Raw genomic sequence first — 13,062 nt, forward strand, 5'->3', positions numbered from 1 at the left:
CAGCAAAAGAGAGGACAGAATGAATCATTTAACCAAAGTGGTTGAGGAATGTGTAAAGACAGTTATACAAACACAACAAGAGGGAAGATATTAGAAAATTGGGAGACTAAAATAATACAGAGTCTGATTCACCAGTGTGTTACTTCAATGTTTTGGTCAACAGAAATGTATTCTCTTATGCCATATTATGATATAGTTTAAGATGTAATAGTTTTTTTCACCTACACTCATAGATTTAAAGCTTTCTTCCATTGCAACAAGATTACATTAATTCCCCTGAATATACACCTCTACCCCGATATAACGCTGTCCTCGGGAGCCAAAAAATCTTACCGTGTTATAGGTGAAACCGCGTCATATTGAACTTGCTTTGATCCACCGGAGTGCACAGCCCCACCCCGGAGCGCTGCTTTACCGCGTTATATCCGAATTCGGGTTATATCGGGTTGGGTTACATCGGGGTAGAGGTGTACTTTCTTGAAGACTAGTAACCTTGTACTGGGTTTTTTCTAGAAACCCATTTCTAGCATGAAGAATTCAAGTAGACTGTGCTCTCCAGTTAAGCTTCCCTGTGATATTACCAACAGTTATTAGTAGCCTCTCGTTTATGTATTCTTCAAGAAAAATGCAGAAGACTCAAAGTTAGTGCACCATTAGTCACAGCACAGAATTTCGCCAGAAAAACAGAACAGATGAAGCATGTCAACCAGGCAGAAAAAGACAGTTACCTTTTCCGTAACTGGTGTTCTTCGAGATGTGTTGCTCATGTCCATTCCATATTAGGTGTGTGTGCTCTCCCCATGCACCAGTGCCGGAAGTTTTCCCCTCAGCAGTATCCATAGAGGACCGGCTCTGGCGCCCTCTGGAGTGGTGCCCACATGGCGCAGTATAAGAGGTGCCGCCAGCTCCCCCCACCCTCAATTTCTTCTTGCCAGAAACTCCAACAGTGGGGAAGGAGGGCGGGTTGTGGAATGGACATGAGCAACACATCTCGAAGCACACCAGTTACGGAAAAGGTAACTGTCTTTTCTTCGAGTGCTTGCTCATGTCCATTCCATATTAGGTGACTCCAAAGCAGTACTCTTGGAGGTGGGTAGGAGTGCACAGATGCGTAGGTTGCAACACAGCTCTGCCGAGCCCAGCATCGTCTCTGGCCTGCTGAGTGATGGCATAATGAGCAGTAAACGTGAACAGAGGACGATGTTGCGGCTCTACAGATGTCCTGGAGAGGTATGTTTGCCAGGAAGGCCATCGAAGATGCCTGCACCCTCATCGAGTGGGCTCTGACAATCAGCAGAGTGAAACCCCCGCCAGGTCATAACAGGTCCTTATGCACTAGGTAATCCAATTGGAAATCCTCTGTAAGGAAACTGGGTGAGTTGAGTCGATTTTTGGAAAGGCTCGGTACATTCTAAGTAAAAAGCCAAGGCCCTCCGGACGTCCAGGGCATGAAAACACCTCTCTTCACTGGTCTTGTGTGGTTTGGGACAGAACACCGTGAGGAAGATGTCCTGGTTCATATGGAAGGTGGAGACCACCTTTGGCAGGAAGGCTAGGTGGGGCCGCAACTGAACCTTATCTTTGTAGAAGACCGTGTATGGAGGTTCTGAGGTCAAGACTTTAATTTCAGAGACCCGTCTTGCCGACGTCACCACCACCAGGAATGCGACCTTCCATGACAGGTGGGAAAGGGAGCAGGAACCCAGCGGCTCAAACGGCAGGCCAGTGAGCCTAGAGAGGACCAAGTTAAGATCCCACTGTGGGACAGGAGTCCGTACCTGTGGGAAGAGTCTCTCAAGCCCTCTCAAGAATCTGACCATCATGTCATGGGAAAACACAGTCTGTCCGTGGATTGGCGGGTGAAAAGCGGAGATGTCCGCTAGATGCACTCTAATGGAAGAGTGTGCCAGGCCCTGGGTTCCTCAAATGGAGCAGGTAGTCCAGGACAGCCTATATGGAAGAATGCAAGGGAGGGAAGCCACGCTCTGACACCCAGCGGGAAAACCTCGTCCACTTGGCCAGGTAAGTCAGTCTGGTTGAGGGCTTCCTACTCCCCAGGAGGACCTGTTGGACTCCTTCTGTACAGGTCTGTTCCTCCGGGTTCAGACACGCAGTATCCACGCCGAGAGGTGGAGGGACTCGAGGTTGGGGTTCTAGGAGCTGGCCATGGTCCTGTGACAGCAGGTCCGGGCGGTTGGGCAGGGGCCAGGGAGGGGCCACCGACAAGCCCATGAGCATGCTGAACCAATGCTGGCTAGGCCACACTGGGACGATCACGACAACCTGCGCTTTGTGTCTCTTCGTTTTTGCCAGCACCCTGCCAATGAGTGGAATCGGAGGGAATGCGTACATCAGGCTCCCAGACCACGACAGGAGGAAGGCATCTGAGAGGGAGCCCTTGCTCAGACCTTGCTGAGAGCAAAACAGGTGGCATTTCCTGTTCTATCTGGTAGGCAACAGGTCCACGGAGTTCCCCACCTTTGGTTGATCATGCAGGCTACCTCTGGATGGAGCGATCACTCATGGTGAGAGAAGAAGTCACTGCTGAGCTGTCAAGTATCAGGGGGTAGCCGTGTCACTGCTGAGCTGTGGTATTCTTGACACTGGGAAGTTGACAAGCTTCCAGGTGGATTTCATGGCTGATGCAGAAGTCCCATAGACGGAGCGCCTTCTGACAGAGCTGACGAGCACACTCCGCCTTGCCTGTTGACGTAGAATGTCGAGGCTGTGTGGTCCCATCAGGATTCGTACCATCTTGCCTGACAAGTGGGGCAGGAAGACTCCGCATGCCAGCTGCACTGCTCAGAGCTCTTTGACATTTATGTGTAACCGCGCCTCCTCCAGGGACCACATCTCCCATGTCTGGAGGTCGCCGATATGTGCACCCCAGCCGAGGTCTGAGGCATCCGACACCAACTCAATGGAGTGAGGGGGCTGTCAAACGGAATCCCCTCCAGGACTGTCCTGCGGTTGGTCCACCATCGTAGCGAGGTAAGAATTGCCTGGGGAATGGTAACTATCTTTTCCAGAGGGTCTCTGGACTGGGACTAGATCATCCCCAGCCATTGTTGCAGGGAATCTGCGTCGGATACCTGGCCATCCACGCCTCATGCTAATCGACCGGTACTGGGACGTCGAACGGGACCGGGAGCTACTATGAGCCGGTTGCCGGGAGGATCATCCTGAGTAGGGCGACCTTCCTTTTGGAGACCAGCGATAATGGCCCAGTGATCTGCGGTCTCTAGTGCCTGATCCATCCCGGGCCCTTGAAGATGGTTGGGGCCGATCCCGGAGTTCTTGCCAGGCGGTGTGTGCCTCAAAGGGTCTGCACCAATCTACCAGCGAGGTAAGCCTCGAGTCCCTCGATCAGTGCCCCCGGTGCGGGGACTGAAGAGGCTCTGCTGAGCCTGCCTCTCCCGTCCTGAGGCATGTCGGCTGCAGGCGAGCGAATGTTGTCGGGACGCCCCTCTTATGGGGAACGGTACTGCTGAGGCAGGGAGGGGACACACACAGAGGCTCCAATGCGGGTTTTCCCCAAGACCGGGGTACCACAGAAGCTGGTGAGGGCGGCACCAGGAGTGTCAGGATCTCCTGAGCTGCTTGAACAGCTTCGTGCATCGACGGCACCTGAAGCTGGTCGGGGCCTACACCACTATCCGGAGTCACAGGCAAGGCATGGGATGGGCTGCACAGCTCGACTTTAGACTTCCCGAGGGGGATGTAGAGCTGCCCAACATGAGTCTTGGCTTGCTCCCCGACCTCTCCTTTCCCTTGCGGGAGGTAGGAGATCTTCCCCTCACAGTCTTTTTCAGCTTCTTGACCTGAGCCATGGAGGGATACCGGTGCCAGCTCGTGGATGGCACCAAGGGAGCACTGCGCACGGAAGCCACGGTGCGGAGTCGGACCGCTGCTCCGGTGCTGGAGTGAGTGCCAACTCCATTAGGAGCGCTTTCAAATGGGTATCATGCTCCTTCCTCATCCTAGGTTTGAAGGACTTGCAGATATGGCACTTGTCACTTATGTGCCCCTTGCCTAAGCACCTTAGGCAGCTGGTATGTGGGTCGCTGACAGGCATAGGCCGTTTGCAGCGATCGCAGGGCTTAAAGCCTGGGTACCGGGGCATGCCCCGACCCCCGGCTGGGTCCCATTTGGGACTAACGAAGAGTTTGAGAACTACTACTAAGGATAACTAAGAAAACTACTATGTATAACTATTTTACAGGATTTCTAAATTTGCAAGAACAGAGAAGGAATCAATGCTAGCCGAAGCAGCAGACGTTCCAGCACCATCACTGGTGGCAAGAAGGACCTGAGGGTGGGGGGAGCCGGTGGCGCACCTTATACCACGCCATGCGGGCACCACTCCAGAGGGCGCCAGAGCCAGTCCAGTCCAGATAATGCTGAGGGGAAAACTTCCGGCACCGCTGCATGTGGCGAGCACACACACCTAATATGGAATGGACATGAGCAAGCACTCAAAGAAGAACTAAGAATTCCCTCAAGTACCAGCCTAAGTATCAGTTAGAAATAATATCAACATTTACAACAAATTCTACTTATCTATACCTAGAATGAAAGAAAGGGGGAGGCAATACTCAAACAACCACTATTACAATATATTAAAAACGATCATTAAAGCCTGTAGTTCATTTATAAGCTAGAAGACATCATCTTTCACACAAAAAACTGCAAAGGAACGGGTACTGAAACATGCCAACATGCCATGATTCAAAAGATACCCCACCAGATGTGTTCTTATAACCGAATCTAACTGCAATGAAAGAAAATTAAAACATAAAATCTGTCTCAAGAGATCACAACTGAATTAAAAATACCCAACATTACCTGGGTTTCTTTCTTATTTGTTCCTTCTTCTGAATCAGACTGGTGTTCCTGTTCATTTTCATCACTCTGGAGAAAATAATAGTAATAAAAATAGTAAACTTTTGAAATGCTATTGAGAGTTTTTAAACATTTTATATTTCTAAGGTCAAAATTCAAGACAGAGGGCTGATCTACATTACTGCTTAAGTTGATGTAACTTACATTCCTCAAGGGTGTGAAAAAGACACCCCTCTGAGCGACACAAATTACAGCAGCCTAAGCGCTGTCCACACCAGTGCTATGTCGGCGGGAGATGCTCTTCCACCGACATAGCTTCTGCCTCTTGCAGAGGTGGAGTAATTATGCCGATGGGAGAGCGCTCTCCTGTCGGTGTACAATGTCTTCCCTAAATGCGCTACAATGGTGCAGTTGCATCGGTACAGCTGTGCCAATGTAACTCTGTAGTGTAGATTTGTCCAGAGTTTATTTGAATTAAATCTATTTTGTATAAAAGAAACAGAAGCAAACACAAGGACAAGAATTTCTCCAAAAGTATCCCATAACATTCCTGGATGGCTTTGTTCTGTTTAACAAAACAAAATGGCAGAAACATTGAACAAGTAGATATTTTCAGTACTAGACTGATATATAATGGAAGAAAGTGGGATTATACAGTTAGCATAAGGAAACACTTTCCAACAGTGACATTTAAACACTTATTTTTAGAAGTAAAAGGAAAAGGCAACCAATCCCACCATTGGGAGTATAGGCCTTCTTGTTAATTTGCTCTGAATTCACTTATCTTAATTACTTTCAATTATAAATACACAGTAATTTGCAGAGTACAGGATAATGGATCTACTTCTCACAAATTAAGCATGTAGACTAAGAAGAGGGAGGAAATTTTGTTCTCAATTGATCATCATTGCTTATGTTTCTCAACTGTGAAACTACCCATGTTAACATTATCTGGCACCAAAACAGCTGGATATAAGAGATATCTATTCTTGCCCATTAGACACTTGTTCAACTGCACTTGAAGGATCATGAACTTTTTTTTTTTTTTAATTGTGTAAGTATCATTCTAAAATGACAATACTTTAGGTCAGAAGCGTTTTAAACACATCACAAACAACTCTGGGACAGTGGCTAAGGTCAGGGCTCTCTTCTCTGGACTATCTTAATAGGCTGGACAGGGAAGGTATTTGTTTTATATACCAGTTCTACAAGCTTCTTCAAAGGAGTGAGGGGCCTTGTTTTAAAATCAAGGTAGGAAATCCAGGAGAGAATGGGCCTATCAGGCTCTTCTGAATTTTATCCTCAATTTCTTTTCTCTCTTATTCTCAAAACCCATGCCATGTATGCAATCCAGAAGGCATATTATTTGTATTACAGTAACATTTGGTGCCTCAACTAACTGTGCTAGACACTGTACAAATAGAGTAAGTGAAAATAATTATTTGTTTTTTACCTATTGATCCTACCCAGATTCCTAGGAGAACTTTATGTGAACCATTTGACATGTTGAATATCGACCATTTATTCCAACACTTCGTTTCTGAGCCAGTTTCTAAACTATGTCAATACTTTACCTCTTATACCATGACTTAGTTTTCTTAAATGCCTCTTGTGACAGACCGACTTTGTCAAAGGCTTAAAAAAAAGTACAAATGTGTTGTCAGCTGGTTTTCTTTAATCTACTATTTGCTCAAAGAATTCTAGTAGATTAAAGTTAAATGATTCTGGTTAATGAAAGCTGTCTTCTTTGTCCCTATCGTATCATGATCATCTATGTGTTTTAGAATTCTTTTTCATTATAATAATTTGATATGCGCACTGCGTGGAAATGTTACTGTCCCTTCAAAATAAGGTGTTTTCTAAATGAATGATAATACACCCCAATTTAGATGTGTTTAAATCTGAACCCAAGTTACTGCTGCTCTCATTGTTTACCTGCACTCTACAAGTAGACTCCGTTAGCTTGTAGACCTATACAGAACTATATCTGAGCACATCAGCAAAAGTCACTTTAAGCATGATAGGCCTATGGGTTTAACAACTGGTGTGGCCACACTCGTGCAAAAGGAATGACGACCTATACATTGGTCATCTCATTCTATGTATTACTAATCTAAATGGCCTGGGAAGAAATCCCAGACAATATAGACCTCAACAATCCATGCTATTCCAACATGCTAACACATTTTATATAGAGAAAAACATGTTACAAGCAAGTTTGCAATTATTTTTGGAAGAACCCACTAGTATGGGCATAGTTGAATCCATCTCATGATGTTGCATTTCCTGTGTTTTCCAGAAAATCATATTAAATCATAACTCAGTGGTTCTCAAACTTTGGCAACCCGAGGACCCCCATTTTTATTTGAAATTTTTCATGGACCCCAAGTTCCCTGCTCAGCCCCAAGGCCCTGCCCCCACTCCACCCTTCCCCACAAGGCCCCCCCGTCACCCCACCTCTTCCTGTTCCCGGACAACCCCTGCCCCTCCTCTTCCCCACCCCCTCCCCCAAGCATGTCCCATCCCCGCTCCTCCTCCTCCCTCCCAGCACCTACTGCACGTTGCTGAACAGCTGTTCCCCAGTGCGAAGGAGGTGCTGGGAGGAAGGGAGGAGTTGAGAGAGGGAGGGGGAGAAGTTGATCAGCGGGGCCCACAGACCCCCGGAGTACCTGGCGGTCTGCGGACCCCAGTTTGAGAAACACTGATTAAAGTAATAGGGTATAGCTTAGAGTTTTATGTGGTAATTTTATATGAATTCTAAATGCTGTGAAATAGACATGTTTTAGTTGTTTTAAGCAGTTTCTCACATCTTGAGTCCAAAAGGAAACTCCTGTAGATCTTCGTTTTTCTCTTGGTCGCCGCCTGTCTCTTATTGATTTTGACTGTGATTTATCTTCTTCCTTTTCTTCTTCTTTTTTCCGGCCTTCTGTTAATAACATTTTTTAAATATGACACAGAAATCGTGTGACCTTCTGTAATATACAACTTACATGTTAATCTGACAGGTGCTGGAGCAAGAAGCTCAGTAGCCAGTTTTATAAATTATGTGGTAACATACATCTGCTCAGAACACAGTTGTGAAATATTGTTAATAATAACAATAATATTGTTTAAATACCATTAAAGTGGTCTGGCAAGTATTTTGTATTTCCCAATTGCTTTCTGTAGCATTCTACTTCAGCCACTTAACCAAAATATTTCAATATAATACTAATATTTCTGACAACAATCTAGAAGTTGGTTCTAATATTCAAGCTTTAAAACTTCTGCCTACTTTATTACGGGGACATCTGACTCAAGAGAAACAAGCATAAAAGAATACCTGGTCACACTTCCTCACATAAATATTTCCTTAGTTATAGCATCAAGAATTCAGTGCAATTGACATATGTTCGTTTAAGCTTTCTTTGCAAAAAATCTCTCTTTTCGGACAATGTACTGAAATTTCCTGGATTTCATTAAGTTTGTGCTACGGGTTTCTGTCTTCCTTAATGGAAATTTAGTTTCAGTTCAGCATTGGCCTTACTGACAAACTCTCTCACTTTTGAGTTCTGATTTTCCATCTCTCACATGCTTTCAGCAAAATAAGTATTATTCACGGTTGCACAAACAAAACATTTACTTCCTTTAATGTATTTTTAACTATTTATTTACCCTTCTATTAATACAACAACTCATACACAGCCAGCAGGCACTGTAGTAAGCACTACACTAACTTATTTTCAGTGCTTCCAATCTTCACGGTTTTAAAATGAATCTGTTAAAAGATGAACCAAGGATGAGATAGAAAAAAATAAAACAAAACATTCAAGGTGAAAGCATCCCTTTGCTTTGATTTTGGCTTCCTTGAACAGCATTCTTTTCCTCTCACCAAACTCACAGAATTGCAACATAGTATTATGGAAATCTGACCCAAATTCAGGATCACTTCACGATAGAGGGAAATAAAGTATTATATATTGGGAGGCACCACTTGAAGACAGTTGCTTCAGAAGATAATGATCCCAGGGAGGCAGCGATGCTTAAAGTGGCGTTAAGAAATCCCTTACCTCATAACACATGCAGTTTAAGACCCTCTGTAGAGACAAAAGATCCTCTAATAAATAAGGAAAGAAAAAAGTCAAAACATATAGTCTTACCTCTCTCATTTTCTTTTGTTCCACTCCTGGGATAAACAGAAGTTATACCTATAAGGCTGTTTGGTCTGTTTACTTGACTTGAAGTAGAAAGAGAACTAGTGGAGGTGGAAAGCGAAGAGGATGATGAAGTAGTTGGAGTTGTAGTTGAAACTGGCCTATAGCGATGATAGGGCTGTTCAGCAGAAAAAAGTAAATATTAATTTCCAAAGATTAAAAGGACACAGATAAAAATACCCATCATACAGGATATTAACATAAGACATTTAAATAAGTAAAGAAAACTTAAGCCTACTATAATTTTAGTACCACCAAACAAAAATTAAGATTTATACCAATTACACCACTTAAAAGGAAGAGTCTGAGATACCTCCTCAAGAGTTCTGGAATATCTTTGTCTAAAGTCATCTTCTTTAGTTTCTGATTCCTTCTTGTCCTCCTGTTTTTCTTTGTCTTGTTTTTCCTTCTCCTCCTTCTCCTTTTCTTCATTCTCTTGTTCTCTGGTTCGTGTAGGACGACTTCTTCCTATAGTTTTTTCAGCTTCTTGAAGATCAGTCAGTGTTACACCCTGTGGGAAAAAAAACAGAAGCAAAAAGCAACATTTCAATAGGTGTCACTAACAGTTTTTACTATTTTGGCCAGTCTATAAACTCCTAAAATAGATTTAAAGTTTTTAACTCTGGAGTGTTTCTTGCATTTTGCAATTAACAAAACTTACTCTTCATTCTGTACCCTCAACACGTGCCTGCTAAACTGTAGATCAACAATGGCTGCTGCTTCTGTGATATGATTTTCAATGGGATATTACACTCCTAAATCATGTAGGCACTTTTGAAAATTCCACCCTAGATCTTTTTCACTATATTATAAGCACTATTAATACTTTAGAGAGAAAGTTTATGAAAATACAGCAGTATTCATGTGTTAGACGGCTAAATTTAAGAGGCATTGAGCCTTCAGACATTCCACTGACTACAACTGGAGTTGTGGGTACTCAGCACAGATGAAAAAAATCATGCCTGCAGCACTTAATACCCTTACATTTCCTCACAGTGGTTTCTGCTTACCTGAATAGGCTGACATTTATCCTTAAGAATTTTCATGTTACTTTGAAGATAAAATTATCTGAGCCGGAGTAAGCTGTCTACTGCTATGGAAACAGAACACCTCAAGGAAATGCCAGGTCTTCTCTTCTCGGGTTTCAGCCAGTGTGACTTACTGAAATTCTGATGATGCCACCTGCGAGGTGGGACTAGGACTAGCATATGTGAGCTGGACCTATTGTGTCCAGCATTGATGGAGACGGTCAACGTTACCCTACAGAAGACATTGTGTCAGCTGTTCTTAAAGAAACTGTTGTGTGGCCTCTTTTCATGAAGCCAGCTCTTGAAAAAGATCATCTTGCTGTCAACTCTCTCTTTTCCAGGGAAGGGCATGGACAGGCTTGTGGTAGGGTAGCTCCGATAGTTTCTTCAATTTACAGATTCTCTTGACTTTAGTCAATCTGATTATAGGTTTGGTTTTAGATTATAAAGTGCAATGATTATATTATTTGATTATTTCTTCCTAGCCCTGGATTAAGTTAAAGCAACCTTGCTGAATCATTTCAATCTGTCAGCAGACTCTAACAGGGGTGGATCGAGTCACTTTTTGGTGTTTCTGCTGCTATCTTTTTGAGTGGACTCAAATGGTAATTGTGGACAATTGTTCCTCTGCCTTTAGGGCATTCATGTGGGGGTACCAGAGCTGTCTATTTGGTCTTCCTCTGTGTTTTATGTGTATTTGAGGATACTGGAAGAGTTAGCGAAAGGATGTGGGCTGCAACATATTCAGTATACTGAGGACTCCCAGATCTGTCTCTCTTTCACATTTGGTATGGGCTAGAGAATTGGAACACGTATACTAGGGACTATATGATGTTTAGGGATTAGAGGAGTTGCAACTGGCTACCAGTCAATCCAGATAAGATGATGATACGGTTTGTTGTTGGCTTGGGAGAAATAGCTGAAAGATTGTATCAGTGCCCGAAATCAGAGTGCGCAACTATTACACCTCTACCTCGAGATAACGCGACCCGATATAACACGGTAAAGCAGTGCTCCGGGGGGAGCGGGGCTGCGCACTCTGGTGGATCAAAGCAAGTTTGATATAATGCGGTTTCACCTATAACGCGGTAAGATTTTTTTGGCTCCCGAGGACAGCATTATATCGAGGTAGAGGTGTATTTGTAAAAGACATACACAAAACTACAGAGTGTTTAGATCTTGGGTTAGTCCTAGATGTTCAAAGAGCACTTCTCCCCCTCCCCGCTCCAATCTACTTCTAGGCATACTAGCTTGAATTTTTCTCTTTGATGTGGAACACGCCACAGATCCAGGTCTGTCACTTCAACCAAGGGACCATTCAGAAACTGAAGCAAATATAATATGCCAGGCCTGCTTCTTAAATAGAGTTTCAAGCCTGGAGCACATTGCACTGTGTTTCAGACAATGTAATGGCTACCAGTAAGTTTCCTCGTGGAATTCAAAGTGTTGGTTTTAAAGGTCTAAATAGCTTGGGATCCAATTATCCAGGCATGTCATATTGTCACAGCTGAAATCAATAAAGACGTTCAACTGGAGCCACTTTGCTATATAACAGGAAGAGGCTTTCAGGAATACACTCTGTGGGGAAACCTCTGCTTGCTTCCCTTCAGTCTGCATCTGTTAACCTTAAGGGCACACTGGAAGGCCCATCTTTTCTCCCAAACATTTTGAGAGGAAGAGCTTTAAAATTTGGAGAGGTGTTGTTGTTTGCAGTGTGGATTATTTTATCTGATGGTATGTACTGAGTTTACACTGGGGAGAATGGTCACTGTATTTGAAGTTTTACTGTGAAAATTATGAGGTTATTGCAGAGTTTGGCACCAATTTATGTGTTTATAAATGAAAAAACAACAAAAAAACTACCTGTGTGGATCTTCTGGACTGTCTTGCTTGCCTGGATCTAGCTTTTCTTTGGGACTCAGACTCTTCATCCCGAACAGGAGTGAGGTATGATCTAAAGAGTAAAATTAAAATAATATTTAATAACCACTAATTTTTGCACAATGCATTAAATGGTTAAAGAAATGAACATTTGCAATGTGATATGATTGAAAATCAATGCAATTATAAGAAACCCCAAAACTAAATTCTACATAATGTAACTAGATACCTAAATCTGTCTTTGAAAATGCAAGACATACAGAACTGTATTTTGAATAAATCTCAGCATATTTATAGCCAGTTAATCTTTAAGTGTTATATCAGAATTATATCACCAAAATGCACTACTGATCTAGACAATATCCTAACCAGTCAATTTTCTTATTTACAGTAAACTCATTTTGCCATTTTCTCCCAATACCACTTCCTTAAACTATTTTGGTATTCTACCAGTCTGCTAAAACAAGGGTGGAGTATCTCCGATATACAGTGTGTAGGTATATATGAGTGACTGAAGCTTTAAGGTGCATTTTATATGCCTATTGTAAAGAATATGGCTATTAAAGGAAAGCCCTACTATGCCATCTATTGTCTCAGAGTATTAAAAACGCAGAGTACGTGATTGCTCAGTAAATGAATTTGGAAAACTTCAGATACAAACCATATTTAGCACTGATTAGGTAGCATTGTTACCAAGCAAATCTATTTCATATACGACTTTGCTATTCCCCTAACTTTAGTCTACTCTGAATATAGCTATAGGTTAGTGAAATATTGTCTTTTTTCAGTATTACAGGTTTGTAGTCATTTTATAAAAGCAAAGATCATACGAAAATCTAGAACAACAGCCTCTAAGTAATAGATTTTTAGCCATGTTGCCAAGCAAAACAAAACATTAAAACATAACACTTGGCCTCATGACTAATCAACCTCCCCAAAAATCCATGGCAGTTAAAACTCCCAAGTAGTCTTACAAGACACAAGATCTAAAACTAGCACTCCTCTCTAACTCTGGGGGAAGAGAACAAAGTTTTCTGAATTATTTTCATGAGAGATTCTGTTTCATATATAAATTTGAGTGCTCTATCCTAAAGCCATTAAATGAATTTCTGCTTTTG

At 43.0% G+C, this 13,062-nt stretch overlaps 1 protein-coding gene across 1 annotated transcript in view; it reads right to left on the bottom strand.

Moving 5' to 3' along the window:
• Window positions 1–13,062, bottom strand: part of PPP1R12A (protein phosphatase 1 regulatory subunit 12A) — a 213,876-nt gene that overhangs the window by 32,066 nt on the left and 168,748 nt on the right. Inside the window, exons 15-19 of the mRNA XM_065423865.1 lie at window positions 11,927–12,017; window positions 9,349–9,546; window positions 8,982–9,153; window positions 7,650–7,768; window positions 4,846–4,911 (exon numbers count right to left, since the gene is read on the bottom strand). Coding sequence (XP_065279937.1) covers window positions 4,846–4,911; window positions 7,650–7,768; window positions 8,982–9,153; window positions 9,349–9,546; window positions 11,927–12,017 — 646 coding nt within the window. The remainder of the gene's footprint in view (window positions 1–4,845; window positions 4,912–7,649; window positions 7,769–8,981; window positions 9,154–9,348; window positions 9,547–11,926; window positions 12,018–13,062) is intronic.

This window comes from Emys orbicularis, chromosome 1 (genome assembly GCF_028017835.1).
Source record: "Emys orbicularis isolate rEmyOrb1 chromosome 1, rEmyOrb1.hap1, whole genome shotgun sequence".
Taxonomy (NCBI): Eukaryota; Metazoa; Chordata; order Testudines; family Emydidae; genus Emys; species Emys orbicularis.